Source organism: Drosophila ficusphila, unplaced genomic scaffold (assembly GCF_018152265.1).
Source record: "Drosophila ficusphila isolate 14025-0441.05 unplaced genomic scaffold, ASM1815226v1 contig_127, whole genome shotgun sequence".
Lineage (NCBI taxonomy): Eukaryota > Metazoa > Arthropoda > Insecta > Diptera > Drosophilidae > Drosophila > Drosophila ficusphila.
In genome coordinates this window covers 3451762-3467275 of record NW_025064016.1, presented here as the reverse complement: position 1 = coordinate 3467275, position 15514 = coordinate 3451762, and the positions used below count along the sequence as shown (strand labels likewise).

Here is a 15514-nt window from a genome sequence, read left to right as displayed (position 1 = left end):
TTGATTTTGAAACAAATATGTTTTATTAATGAATTTCCGCTCTTTTACTTCACAATTCTTCGTTTCTTTTTGGATCGCCTGCGAATAAGGTTCGCACATTGAATGAGGCTTAAAGATATTTACAGAGACTTCTCCTCTTCGTCTGGCATTTAAATTCTGTTGAAGTTACTTTATGGCATTTGATTTGAGTTGAGTTGTAAATAATTCCTATTTTCTTAGGTTTGAATTGTTTACGGTTTCACATAAAGTTTATCGTATAGATTCGAATGCATTTCGCTTTTTATTTGCTTGCCATTTTATACATCTAAAAGTTGTTATTTAAATACACAAATAATTTACACTTACAATTACCACACATTCATGTTTTGTTTTTCGAATTAACTTTAATGCAATTTATAGTTTTTTTTTAGTACTTTTGCATTGTTTTATGTTTTTGTATTTAGTAATTTTCCTGTTAATTGCAGTTAATGGCATCGATATTAAATAAGACTTAAAAAACAGTTACAGTTGACAACAATGCAGATTTATATATGTGTGTGTGTTTAAATTTATACTATATCTATGCTTAAATTCCCATTCGCACACGCAATCACCCTGTCACGCGTTCACAATTGTACTCAATTAGCATTTGAATGTCCGCTCATCGATATTTAAATGTATAATTAATATTTTTTTCTTTGTTTTTCGCTTAATGGTAAAATTGGCTCTGGCTTTTTGTTTTGTTTATGTGATTTTTGTTTTACTGCTACTGCCATCTTAACTTTAATTTAGTTAGCTCATTTATCATATATACACACAGAAATTATGGACACCAATGGGAAAAACAGAATGGAATTCATGGACAAAACGTCGTTCTATTTACACAATAAAATCCATTTCATTTGATTTGATTTTGTTTCATTCCACTTAATTTCATATCTGAATTGAGTTCAACTTTGTTTTTAAGGCTTCGTCACAATCATTTAGCTATTGTTAAAATTTGTTTGCATTATTTATCCTCTTTTGACTTTTGCTATTTGTTTTAACAATTTGCTAACTAAACGGTTTACATTTCCTTCTGGATGATGGCTAATTCGAACCCGGAATGTTATTTGTTTTTAAGGATGGATCAAACACACACAGAAGCACGCACTCGCTTTTATTTAATACCCATTAAGACTTTGGCAATTCATATAAATGTACGATATGTTTTTGTTAGTTTTAAGACTTTTCCAACAGTCACCAAGTTGTAATTTCTAGCTTTGATTAGTTTTTCTCTCTTTCCATTTCATTTTTTTTTTTTTTGTTTAATTTTAAATTAAGTGCTTTTTGGTTTGCTTTTAATGTGAATTCTTATCCTTAGCATTATTCAAGATTACCTAATTACAATTTCACATTATTAAATGCATGCTCAACGAACAACGAAAGTTTATAGATAAATCATAGTAGATTAAAATCAACTACAATCATCATTTGAAGTTATTTGAGATGAATTTGTGTATTAGCTTTGCAGTGCATAACAAAAGTATTTATAGGTCAAACCAACTTTATATAGGCCAGACAAGGAAGTAGAAATAATTTGGTAAGTATCCAAAAAATTTAAATTGATTTGATGCACTTTCCTTATACTGTGGATATAGTTCAGACATACACGTATATCAATTGGTATTAAAATATTTAGAGGTTCATACTTTCGCTACGCACTGTACACACCTCACCTATTTAAGCATGTATATTTGCTTAACATTTTTTTAACTTTACTCGGCTAGCACAAACTTAGAAGTACTGTTTCTATTATATTTATCCATATTTCTTTCTGTTAAACTCGTATTTTGCATTGACCAACTCTTGTTGTTTTTCATGGTTTTTTCTTTATTTCGTTTTTGTGATATTTAAATTCTGTTTCTTTTTTGTGTGTGAGTGAGCTTAACAATTAATAACATACAATACAGTTACATAAATATATATATATATTAAACATTAACTATTTACAGTTGCTTTTTTATTTTGACACGGGACTTAACATTTCCGTAGAGAGCTAAAACATTTGCTTTCTCACATCTTTCACAATTTTTCTCGATTTCACACAATTAAATTTTAGTATTTGTAATTTATGCTCTAGATAGTTTATGATTTTTGTTAAAAATTAAATTTATGAAAGCTTTTGTTAACGACATAAATAAATTGGCTGCATTCTATTCGTTTTGCTTGATTTACATTTTCTTTTATTAATTGTTTCCTGTTTTTGATTTTTTGTGAGTTTCTTTGTTTGTAATTCTATGCGAAGCGAAGACGGAAAAATCGGTGAAAAGTGTGTGTGTTTGTGGAGGGAAAACGCCGTTCTATGGCTTAATGGAGCTACCGTACAGCAATGGAGCTTTTTGCCAGCTGCGTCGCGGATTCTCCGTTTCTCGTCCTGCAAATTTCCTCCTCGCGGTCGGCCAGCAACTCACTCGCCTGCGGAGTTCCTTTCGCCATTCCTTCAGTGGCGGTCCTCGGATCCATCGATATCTTATCTATATCTACTTCTGTTGCGATCCCTTCCGCCAGGGTTGCCACCACCACCGCCAGCGCCACCAGCAGAAGGACGAAGGGCGCGGATGTTGAAGGAGGCGGGGCCGTGGAACTGGCTGCGTTTGGATGGACGAACAAGAGCGATAAGATTTTGGTCACAAATAATTCCCGGTAAGACGTACCTTGGACGGGATCGGCGCGCGAGTTGCTGGCGTAGACCGTTTCCCTTGACTCGAGCACGGGCGCCTTTTGCGGCCGGTCGCCCTCCACGGACTCCTCGTTGCTCCTCCAGTACAAGGACGACAACTCGGCTATGCACTGCAATATCCAAACGATTTCGGTTAGCTAACTGTGCGAGCGGAATACTATCGAGTTTCAGCGGGTCGAAGTTGGCCAAAAACAATTTCAAGGTCTGACTTAAAACCCTACAAGCACTCTGATTATTCATATCCAATTAACATGAAGCTTATAGCTTATATATTCATAACAAAGTAAAATAAAATTTAACTGTAACAAGAAAATATATTTGCAAAACAAAAATAGATACAAAAATATTTTTATTGAAATTAATAAAACTTTGTACATATTCAGTTGAGTTTTTATAATAAGAACTATTTAAGGTTGTTTTTGAAATTGTTTTAAGCCAAAGAAGTTCGACGGTGAAATGTACTTTGCACTCACCTTAAGTTTCATGTCACCGTTGCGGAAGTGTTTCTGCTCCACCCGGAATTGCAGTCCCAGCACAGAGGTCTCAAGACCTTCCCGTCCCGATACAATATTGTCATATTTGCGGAGTTTCTGCAGGTCAACGGGCTCTCCATTCACTTGCCAAGATAGTTTTACGGCGGGCTTGGAGCGTCCAGCGGTACAGTTCACTCGAACATAGTCTCCGATTTGGTAACGCGGACGTCCGCCTATGATTTTTGGTGGTCCTTGGTCCGGAAGAGCTAGAAGTCAAATGGAAATAAGTGAAAAAAACATCAGTTTTAAGGCTGACAACGAAATCGGACCAGAGAAAATTTTATTTACAGCCGCAGACATTTGGCGGTGACTGTGGAGGGCGAGAGACTGTAACTGAATTTTGCAATAAACCTAATCCACCACAAAAACAACAAGGAAGAAGCCACCGCTCCAAAGGGACAACAAACTCAACGGAGCGCAACCGGAAATTCAATAAAAGTTCCAGCCGCTGATGCACTGTCGGACTTGGGATAAAATTGCAAATTGCTAAATATAAAAAAATAGTATACAAATAGAATAACTCAATAAAAACTGTCTAGAACTGAAGTGTCAACACCCTGAAAAAAAAGCTGTAAGGTGGATTAAAATTAGTTTTCCTTAGAATTAAAGAAAAAACCCTTCAAAAAAATTGTATAACAGTTAAATAAAAAATCTACAGTTTTTAAGTAGATTATGTTTGGTAAGCACTTTAAGGAAATTAAGGAAATTAAATCTTGTACATTTTTATCCGAATGTTCTTGTTAAACTCAAACACCACGGAGACTCTAGCCCAAAACAAATCTAAGTCTGACCGACCATTTAAAATGGGCATAACGAGGGATCGCTAGGAATCTCTCTGGATATCTGGGCTCTGGAAGCGGAAACGGAAATGGTTTCGACTGGCTGTTGCTGGTAGCTTGGCTGTTGTTGTTTGCCAAAGGGACCCCGAAAAATAGCATCTGTGGGTGAATTCCAAAGTGGGTGGACGGTGGGCGGTGAGTTGCGAGCCGTGGGCCGTGGCATATGCCCGGCTCGTTCTGCTGCCGAAGCTTTTAAAAACTTTGATTGAAAGCCAAACAGAACCAGTCGGGACGGGACCGCAGTATGAGCAGCAACAAAACAACCGAAAGCCAGAAAACAAAAGCACAACAAAAGCCCCCGGTTAGAACAAAGACACAGTCCACGTTAAACAATAACAGGGAGACAGCCATGGAGAATGGAGGTCGGTGGGCGGTGGGCGGTTGGGCGTAAGAGGGCGTGTTGGCACGCCCACGCAAAAGTTTTATAATTGAACAAACGAAATGTCAACGCCAGTTCAAAGCGCACCCGCTCCACGTGTAGTTGTAAGTGGGGGCAGAGCGAATGTGTGCTGCACTGCTCGAAATTATTTTAAATATTTAGAGTTTAAAAAAAAGTATATCTCTTTAACCTTAAAATTATTTTTCAATCCTTAACTTATAATTTATTTGCGTTACAATCATTATACAAATACAAATATTTTGAAACTTGAAAAAGTATAATAATATTCTATTATACCGATTAATTGTTCACTGTGCAGAAAAAAGGGTGAGTGGATTATAACTTGCACTTTAAAGTACTCCTCCATTAGTTGTTGATGTGTTTCAGTTTTGCGGAGGCGTCTTTAGTAAATTTTTGGCATTGCCCCGAAGAAAATTTGGCCAAGACAAGAGCCCATGGACAGACAACTTCCAAAATTGAGTTAAACTGTTAAGCTTTGGCAAGTTTGGCCCGGGGTGAAAATGTAAGTCCGGAGGAAGTTCAGTAAGCTTATTTGGCATTAGAAGCATGAAATCAAATGAAGCCTGTCAAATGCACTGCAAATGCTTTTTGACTAAGTAAACACGATTCCGATAGAATAAAGCTGATTGGGTCGGGCTGCTGGAATCAGGTGAACAGACTACAGTTCGTGGCGAAAATAAATGAACGCGGCCAAGGCCAAGCTCAAGTCAGCGAAATCCTTTGGGTGGCGATTAACGGGGTTAGTGTGTTTACCTGATTAGTTTCTTTGCTTAAAAGAGAACTTTCTCTAAGATTTAACGGCCAATGTGTCAAATGAAGCGAGAAGTTTTCAACTGCGATTTCGTGTAATCCAATTTGTGCAGCTCAGTTTATAAATTAAAGTTTTCCTTTCATGATTTCAATCAACAGTAACCTAACAGGTCGGATGAAAAGTCCCCGGTTTACCATAGTAAAAAATTTTTTTTTTGCAAAATTCAATTTTATTATTCAACATAGTTGCCTTCGAGGGCGATACAGCGATTATAGCGATTTTCCAACTTTTCGATGCCACTTTTGTAGTACTCTTTCGGTTTATCCTCAAAATAGGCCTCAGTTTCAGCAATCACTTCATCATCGGTCTTAAATTTCTTGCCAGCGAGCATTCTTTTAAGGTCCGCAAACAGGAAATAGTCGCTGGGGGCCAGATCTGGAGAATACGGTGGATGAGGAAGCAATTCGTAGCCCAATTCATAAATTTTAGCCATCGTTTTTCCAGACTTGTGACATGGTGCATTGTCTTGGTGGAACAGCACTTTTTCCCTCTTCAAATGCGGCCGTTTCTTTGCGATTTCGGCTTTCAACCGCTCCAATAAAGCAATGTAATAGTCGCTGTTGATTGTCTGTCCCTTCTGGAGATAGTCGATGAATATTATTCCATGCGCATCCCAAAAAACAGACGCCATAACCTTTCCAGCCGACTGTTGCGTTTTTCCACGCTTTGGATTGGGTTCGTCGCTTGCTGTCCATTCAGATGATTGACGATTGGACTCTGGAGTGTAGTGATGGAGCCATGTTTCATCCATTGTCACATATCGACGGAAAAATTCGGCTTTATTGCGCTTAAACATCTCCAAACACTGCTCCGAATCATCAACTCGTTGTTGTTTTTGATCGATTGTGAGCTCGCGCGGCACCCACTTTGCACAGAGCTTTCGCATGCCCAAATATTCGCGAATGATATGATGTACACGTTCCTTTGATATCTTTACAATGTCTGCTATCTCGTTCAAATTCATTTTACGGTCATTCAAAATCATTCTATGGATTTTTTTGATGTTTTCGTCGGTAACAGCCTCTTTTGGGCGTCCACTGCGTTCACCGTCTTCAGTGCTCATTTCACCACGTTTAAACTTAGCATACCAATCAATGATGGTTGATTTTCCTGGTGCAGACCCCGGAAACTCTTTATCAAGCCACACTTTGGCTTCAACTGTATTTTTTCCTTTCAAAAAACAATACTTTATTAACACACGAAATTCTTTTTTTTCCATCTTTTCAACAATAACAAAAGTAGCTTCACTCAAATCGATATAACTCCCGAACTAATTGTCCGATTGCTGTCAAATTTTGACACGTATCGTTTGAAGGTTGGTACTGAATGAAAATCATATGGAAAAAAATCTAGTAAAATCTAGTATGGGTCAGACCGGGGACTTTTCATCCGGCCTGTTACTCTACGCTTTTTAATTACTTTTCTTTTGCCGGATTAACCTTGGATTGACCCTTGCTTCTAAAGTTTTTCCAACTTCCTTCAATTTTATAGGATTTTCAAAACTAAATTTTTTTGTAAGCTTGAATCTACTAAGAACTTAATTTAGTTTTGCTTTAATTTAATTTAAAAATTAATTCACATTTTTTCACAGTCAGAAAATAAAAAAGCTAACAATGCGTGCAGCACATTTATGAAAATCCGGGAAACCAAATGTTAATTTGTATTTATAGGGTTAAACCATCACCCGGCAACCCAAGACAAGTTTCAGGAGTGGAAGTCAAAGTCAGCGTCAGTTACCCACCGACACCGACACCACCCCCTTTCCCCCCTCTCTTAGCCACAGCATCTGGGCCAACAGCAGTCAACGCCAAATGGCCGCAATTTCTAATTAGAGTTATAAGTTTTCGCCCGACTCCCAGTTGGCTATATACATATAGAAGCCGTGGTTGTGGGGTTTGTGGAGTTGGCGATGTATATGTATGTATGCTACTTACACACAACAATCATGTCGCCGTGCTCGGTGACCGTTTGAAAGGAGGGCGCCTCGCCAGAAACCTCGCACCGGAAGCGGCCCGCCGACTGCAGATTGACGTTCCGCAGCGTAACAATCGCGTCGCTCGAGTTGTGCAGCTGCAATTAAAAACGAGAGGGAAAATAACGGTTAAAATGGGGGAAATATCGGATGAGAAATTGTTTTCGGGGGTCGAAGAAATAAGTGCCCTATCCTGAGCATAAAAACAATGAACGTCCTTAGAAAAGTATACAAGCAAATATTAAAAGATTTTTGTTTTAAAAAATCAAGCATATGAATTCCAAAAAAAATAGGAAAAAAGGAAATTAAAACTAAAAACTTAGGTCTGAATCGCATTAGCTAAAATACTTTAAGGACAATTTTCCCAACCCAGAATTAAATACAAATAATTGCTGGGACGTTTTCCTAATAAAATAAAAATACCTTTAATTAGGGTACAAAAGGAAAGACTTTGTTGAGTCCGAGCGAAATTGTTGAATGATGGCGACGCAGGAGATGGCTGGTTAAAATTAATGTAACGAAAAGTGGGCAAAAAGTTGCAGTGCCCCGAACAAACCCCCTTTTGCTGTAACTCTTGGCGTTGTCATTGGCAGTTTCAATACCATCAGCCAGGGGCGTTGGCAGCGGGGATCGAGGGGATTGAGGGGAATGAGCTCCTGCAGCCACTTTGGACGTTAATGTAACGTAATTGCTTTTGAAAACTGCCGCAGCTTCGCTTGTTTTTCAAGCTGTCCTCCTTTTTCTTGCCCTTCTTGTTTTCGCATTTTTTTGTTTTGTTTTCCGTAAATGCCTTTTAAATGTCCGAGATGTCCAACGCCTCCTGCTCCTTGAAAGAGCCCCTCGAAGGGTCAGCGAAAAAGGGTTAGGCAAATATTTCACTTGAACTTTAAGCCATTAAATCCGAGTCTAAATGGGGCCGGGGATTTGGGGAGGGTTAAGGAGATCAGATGCCTGTTGTTTAACCCTCGGAATCCCCACACCACCCACACTTTGTTATCTGGCCAAGCAGAAAAGTGCACTTTGTTATCTTTTATTGCGCATTCTTTGCCGGCTCAGCCCCTCTCCTTGTTGTTTTAACCTAATTTATAGTTTACCACACAAACACACGGACATCGGAGGGAGTTGGGCCCAGGTAAACCGCACGTCTAAGTCCTGAGTTGGCTGAAGTTACAGCCAACTATTGGCCAACTGCAATAAAACAAGCCAAAACAGCAACAGCACCCTCTTTCCCACACACATATATCTCCCCGCCGCAGTCACTCAAATCGATTATGCTAAAACAATATCCAGCAAATGGAGCCGGCACACACTCGCAATTGGTTATCGCTAACTGGCATCTCCTGTAACTCCCATCGTACTCCTCCTCATGCCCAACATCAAAAAGTTTTCCGCCAAGCAGCGAAAAGAACAGCGCACAGTGGGCTATGAAAGTAAATTAAGTACTTAAAATCGGTGTGTTTTTCAAAGGAAGTTACGAGCTACAGTGAAAAGTTACATAAAGCTATTATGTTCTTAAACGCTTTTTGTCTCAACATGATTATAATACATTGATAATTTTTTCTATTGCGAGACATTGCGATAAAAACCACAATAAATTCCACTTAATAAGTTTTTTGCTTTTGCTATTTGTATATTTTATGTAATCCAATGAATAACAGTTAACGGATTAGCTTTTATTATATCTCCCTTTGAATTTTCAAGTGTAAATCTCATTATCTATCATTCATTTTTTTACCCCACTGTACTCCCGAGCGGAAATCGTTTAGCGGTAACGTGGAGCGTGGATCGTCGAGTGAGGAATCCACTGCGGCAAGGGTAACGCGTTTTATGGACACTCCGTCGACCACGCCCACTACCGCCAGCAAACGCAAAAGCGCAACTTGAAATATTTATTGCACTTAACGAGCGACAGAGACGGACTGAGTTCGAGCGAAATGCATGCATGGGAGAGCAGATTTCACTTTTTCGGTAGCCGATTAGAGGAAAATTCGGGGAAATGGGGAAGTACTGGGGAAGGAAAAGCGAGCGTGGCATGTCGAATGTAACCATCAACTGACTGCGATTGTCTGCTCACGTGCTTATCTGGAACTGGTTTTCCACTTGCCCCTTTTCCCACTCACCCACAGCATTCCTTTTTCCGCTTTTCCAGCGGTTTGGGGGTTTCGGTGGGTTAACGTCTAGTGCATTGTTACGTGCCAAAGTTTTGGTGGCTAAAATAATGGAGCCACGCCAGAAGAAGTGCCCTACACTCATTCTATTTTTGCGGCCGATTAAGCAGTTCGATCTGCGAATGTTTTATCTTTCTTGGCATATGTTTGACATGCCATCTGTATCTGCTCTTAAAACTCTTAACTTGGCTTGAAGCGTTTTAGGGAGTAAAATAAGACTGAGAGAAACTAAGCCAAAGCGATTTTCTAGCTTAATATCTGAAAACTTTGATGGGTTTCATGAAGTGTATACCTGGGTTATGTGTTGTGTGTTTAGTTAAGAATTTCGACCACAAAAAAAAAGTAAGAAGCGGTACGCAGATACCTGAAGATGAAGTTTTGGCATTGAAAAGTTTTAAAACTAGTATCTTGTGTTCTACGGAAAATAACTGAGCTCCAGGCAGTTTTAAAGACACTGTTGACTTTTAAGTTCTTCACCATTATTACTCTGTTCTTTTCAAAAATGTTGTAAATTCCTGAAAAATTAACTGGATTAATTATATACCAGTTTTTTTTTTTTAATTTAACCCCCTTAGATATTCCAAAGTCTTTCCACTTCACTTAAGGAACTCATTTAGAGTAAGTTTTGTTTTTAAGATCCCAGATTAAGGAAAAGTTTTTGCGTTGCTAACCAAACTTTAAACTAAGAGGACCCGAAGCTTTGGCTAGAACTTCTTTTGTGTTTTAGTTCATGTCTCGCAGTCTCCACTCAAAAGATATCCCATTGTATACGAAGACAAGGACTCACCTATCCTTGCCCCTGCCTTTGCTTCCTCTCGTAAAACCACCTTTACCCCAGCACAAAACAACTCGACTTTCTTCCCAACATACACGCAAGTCATAAAAGAATGGGGAGGCATAATAATGGGAGGTGTACACTGTACAAATTAACTGTTATGATTCAAAACCAAATGATCTGATAATTAATAACGCAAAGGGTAGATATTAATTTTCTTTAAGCTTACGAAATATATTTATAATGAGCCTAAATCGTGTGTAAATTGCTTTTGTTAATGTGTAAGTACTAGTTGTTCGAAAAAGGTTTCTTTCTGTGCAGTTATAAAAAGACCTAAAGAGAGTAAGCTGGCGCAATGCATTGTTGTTTCGGCTGGCACCACAAAAGTACGCAACGTTGTTTTCAATGTTTAGTTTTAGTGCGACGCCAACACCAGCGTAAACTTTGCTTTGTTCTTATGCTCGGCTATAAGGGGATATATGCGGTACTCACATCGACGTTAACGCCGGGCAGCAGGAAGGTCTGGGCCGGCGGCATGTCCCGCGGCACATAGCGGTAGAACTCGTTGCCGTCCTTATACCATTTCACCGAGTAGAGGGCCTCCCCGTCCAGATCGTACAGACACTCCAACTGCGCCGCGGAGCCCTTCATCACGTGCATCGGAATGCGAACCTCGGTCAGTTTTAGCCCAGCTACGCTGTAATCTGCAAGAAAATTAACGAAAGAAAGGTAAACCGATTAAAGCGAAGCTTAACCAAAGAATTTTTCAAGTTTAAGATGTATTGGTATTAGGAACAAGTTTTGTTAGTAATTTGTTTTAGACTCATTATATCCTTGGAGAAGACATTTTAATTTCAGTCAGAAGTTCAACTTTTATGACACAACGTTATTGAAGTGTAAAATCTTTGGTATACCAGTTTAATTTATATGCACTCACTCATTCTCTTTTAGTTCGAGTACCAGTCACTTTGATCATTTTTGATCACATGAAAGTTGTATGACTCAATTAAATATTAATGCCCTCTGGGAAAGTAAATCAAATAAAATTGTACGGATAATCTGGTAAGCGAACAAATCGAAAAATGTAAACCTTTTAATTTTTCGCTTTGTTTTGTTTTTGCAGGTGCTTAAAAGCCGTAATTGAAGGTGGGTGGTCAGATGGTGGCGCCTGATTGATTTATGTAACTGGAAATTTTTAATTAATTACCAAAGTTTATTTTCACTAAAGCCAGTGTCAACCGAACGATGGACTCGGCCCAAACCCTTCAATGCATAATGTATTCTTTTTATAATTTATAAAAAACATTTTACCACGCTCAGCAACTCTTTTCGTTTAACATGTTAAAGTGCTGGTGTGGTTATGTGTTTTATACTTTATTATATAGATTAATAAGTCAATTCCGTTGACAGGAAATGTTGTTTTGCTTTGGCAACATGATTGAGGGTATTCGATTCATATATTAAGTTGGCCGGGGTGGACAACTTCTGGTGCTCAATGTGGCTTTGCCCACTTGGCCCGACTCGTCTCGAGTCTTGTAACATTTTATGGCAAACTTGTTTATTGTCAATATTGACAATGATACAAGCTCACACACTGAGGGCGGGCCAGGAATTTAGTGGAGGGATATGGGGGCCATACACACTTACGCCCACCCACTCTTTTCGGCGTGTCCCACATTATTACACCGCCCGAGGATGAATGCTCTCTTGGCTTTTCCAGACCAGTGTTCTCGTCTGCCTCTGCCACCAATCGTTGCACATTACAAGTGTAATAAAATGTGAGAGGATATTATTGTTCACACAGGCAGGGAAAAGGCAGGACACACACAGGCTCATATCAATCTCTATGGCTACAAATGTATCTATATCCTTATCTTTATCCATATCCTTCGCTATGACTTGCAATTGTTGTCGCTCCAGCTGAGTTAACTTGAGTTGAGTGCAATGTCATGTCCAGTCGGAGGCAGAATATTTTGTGGACCAAAATATCTCATCATACTTTTGACAACACGTGCTTCAGAGATTTTCAATTTCATTATGGATAAGCTATTTGAAGTGATTGAATTGCTGTAAAATGGCAAACAAAATGTCAGAAGGTTAAAGGTCAGCAAAAAAACGTCTGTAGGAAATCAATTATTGATTGAAATGTATAAAAAGAGGGGGAGGTTTACAGGAAGAACAAGATAAAAAATGCCCGCCTTCACATTTTCCTTAAATTTTCAATACTTAATTAAATCATAAATATCCCAAATAAAATAATAGGAAGTAATGATTTTGTGTACCATTTCCATTTCTTTGTATTAAAGAGATTAGGATCAAAAACTAATTGAGTTTTAAATGGATAGCAATTAAAAATAATAAAATGAATTTTAATTTAAGTTGAAGTTTGCAAGTGGGTTTAAAACAAGACAAAAGGATTACACGTGTAAGAAGGCTTAAACTAAGTCCAGAAACAAATACCAAAATCAAGATTGCCAATAACACAAGTTGCTTATGTGCCACAATATTCAAACGTATGTATATCTGTATATACATATACAGATACTTATATAAATATATCCTTGTTTCCACGGAGAGGCACATACAAACACCCACAGGTGAGAGAGTTAGAAGTACTTTAAGCAGCCACTTGCAGCAAGTACCTTGCCACAATTTGCAGGTAAAGTTGCAACAAATGACAGTCAGCTGGGGAAGAGAAGCCGAGGCAAGGCTGTGGAAGAAGAAATGGGGAACTAAGCGACATTAATGAGACTGCATGGGTGAAGTTTTCGGTAGAGATTCTCCCCACAAGCAGCATGTCCTCTATGCGAAATGAACTCCTTTGGCGCACTGGCTGGCTGGCCAGCATCCAGAACAAAGAAAAATGTGCACGAGAATACGTAGGTAAAATAAATACAGAAAAACGGAAAACAAACAGAAAAACTTTCATTTTATTTGGTTTTCCAGTGAATTTAGGTTACTGGCTCCCCTCCTTCGTGTGCCGCTCTCATTAATTCTGCTTAAGAGTCGAACTGCAAATGGAACTGTGACGCAAGAGCAGTAGCATAGCCAACTAAAATTTATTACAGTAACGCTCTGATACACAAGAATTACTAATTATGGTATATGACTAAACTAGTCCCAGCGCAACTTCAAAATATGTTTATTTACTGGAGTAATTTTGATCTTACAGAAGTTATTGCTGATAACCTTATTAAGGCATAAGGATAAGTAATTTTGAACTTACAGAAGTTATTGCTAATAACCTTATTAAGGCATAAGGATAAGATATTAAGGCAAGGGTCCAAGAAAAGACACTTGGGTATCCCTCAAAAAATTATATTTTTATGCGAAGCTCTACTGTAACCGTCAGTTGGAGCATCTGAGCAGCTGAAGCATCAATAGAGGCAGCAGCAGTTTCACCGAAAGTTTCGCTTTTGGGTAACTTTGTCATTTGGGCGCCTTGACACACTCACAAACACACTTAATATACGTTCACATACACACACACCAATACCCGCAGCGTACATGCAGAATGTCAACAGGGCACACAATAGCTGTTCTTGTATCCTTTGGCTCTTGCCGAAGTTGAGGTTCGGGTTTGAGTGGAATTAATATGCTCAGGCTGCGACCTTTGCCAAGTCAAAAATCAATTTTCCCATCACACACACTTTGCAAAAAAAGTGTATCCACGCTAATTTGATAAAAATTATATCGATTGCAAAATGCTTCCCATAAAAAAACTTCCAGCGAAAAATATCTGTAAGAGATAATCTGTTTATCATTGAAAGTACCGATTTATAATATTATGTTTGTCCATAAAATGGGGTCTTTATTATTTTCTCTGCATCTGCTTTGAGAAAAGTGAATTTCGTTTTTTCTTCTGCTGCCACTTTTTTTCTGTCAACTTTTTTGGTGGGCGACAAAAGTTTTCTTTCATACTTCATTGGGGTTAAGTGATTAAATTTGCAAAGGACACAAAAATACCCAGAAATATTCGCCAAAGAAGTAACTAAAAGAGGGTGCGTAATGCGGAGTGGGAAAAAGACTAAGCGTAGTAAAAGTAAAACAAACTTTTGCCCATATGACACAAAAAAATATGCGGGATCTACCTCCTGTATGATCTCATTTCCTCTTTTACAGAATGCTGCACGTGCATAATTGCTTACAGGAAACTTTTGGTTGAAAATGGTTTTACTCAAGGCGTTTCAAGACTTTATGTCCGCCCTTTGCTTAAAGCAAGTTTAGTAGACAAGTTTTATCTAAATAACGAAATATTAAACAAGCTCATAGGTTGAACTACCCTTGTTGTTAAAGCTAAATTTGTTTAATACTTAAAAAAACATTTTTTTATAATAAATTAATAAATATATATCCTTTTTCTTGTAAACAACAATTTTGTTTATAAACTATATGAACTTTTATTTAAAATGTATCCATTAAACCATTTCATAAATTATATTTTAAATTTTAAATAATAGAGTGTTAAATTTTACAGCAACAATAGATAACCTCTCCCACTGTGCCTGTTAATAGGCGACAAATCATGTTCGATTCCGTTTCGCCTCCGGGGATTCCCTCAAAAATGTCCCTATCTCAACTGTTGCTGCAGCGCCCCCAGGCGGTGCTTGTTTAAGCTGTCATCGGTTTTGGAGGTCCTGAATTTTCCTGACGGCTGATGGGCGAGGGAGGAATGTATGTTGCTTGGGGCAGGTCGCTGTATCGTTACTCTATTGCCGGACATCTTTAATCTTTGGCAAAAAGTTAGCCTCGTTAGGGAGTTGGCTTTTTTCTAAGGCCCAGCCGATTTTTTCCTCCCAGTTTTGCTGCCATTTCCAGGCCCCTAGGATTCCCTACTATCTTCTCTTTTTTTTGGATCCTCGGGGCCGGTTCAGGCTTAATATCCGCTGCCAGCGCCATTGTTGTTGCTGGTCGTCTTTGGTTTATTAGTAGTTCGTGCCAGGACACCAAGGATACCAGGATACGAGGGCAGTAGATGAAAGGAGCCGGCAGCCGAAGCTGTTTGCCTATGTAAATGTCTGCACATGAGCCCGGACTGTGGACCATCCGCATCCGCATTTCCATGCCCCTATTCCCCATTCCCCGTTCCCCATCCTGCGACCTATCCTCTGGCAACCAGGACAAACAATGGCAGTGCGTGTGCATGGTCCTGGCTTGACTCCTCCGTTTTTCCGACTGCGGCCAGTGCCCGAGGTAGCAATATTTGCTTTCTCCGCTCTCATCATTTGCATATAATGGCTCTGTAAAAGTTCATAAGGATCTGGCAGGATACGGCAGTCGGGGATGCGGGGCTATGCCTGCAATTCGATTGCGGA

The 15514-nt window shown here is 38.9% G+C and overlaps 1 protein-coding gene across 2 annotated transcripts in view; it reads right to left on the bottom strand.

Annotated features, from left to right (window-relative positions):
- LOC122320864 overlaps nucleotides 1–15514 on the bottom strand; it is a 74711-nt gene continuing 59197 nt past the window's right edge. Inside the window, exons 3-7 of one of the 2 annotated variants that reach the window (XM_043209410.1) lie at nucleotides 10692–10903; nucleotides 7219–7354; nucleotides 3175–3440; nucleotides 2676–2811; nucleotides 1–2609 (exon numbers count right to left, since the gene is read on the bottom strand). In XM_043209410.1, the coding sequence (XP_043065345.1) occupies nucleotides 2338–2609; nucleotides 2676–2811; nucleotides 3175–3440; nucleotides 7219–7354; nucleotides 10692–10903 (1022 nt within the window). In that variant the 3' untranslated portion in view covers nucleotides 1–2337. Of the gene's footprint in view, nucleotides 2812–3174; nucleotides 3441–7218; nucleotides 7355–10691; nucleotides 10904–15514 lie in introns of both variants that reach the window. The other variant, XM_043209409.1, reaches the window with a different exon arrangement.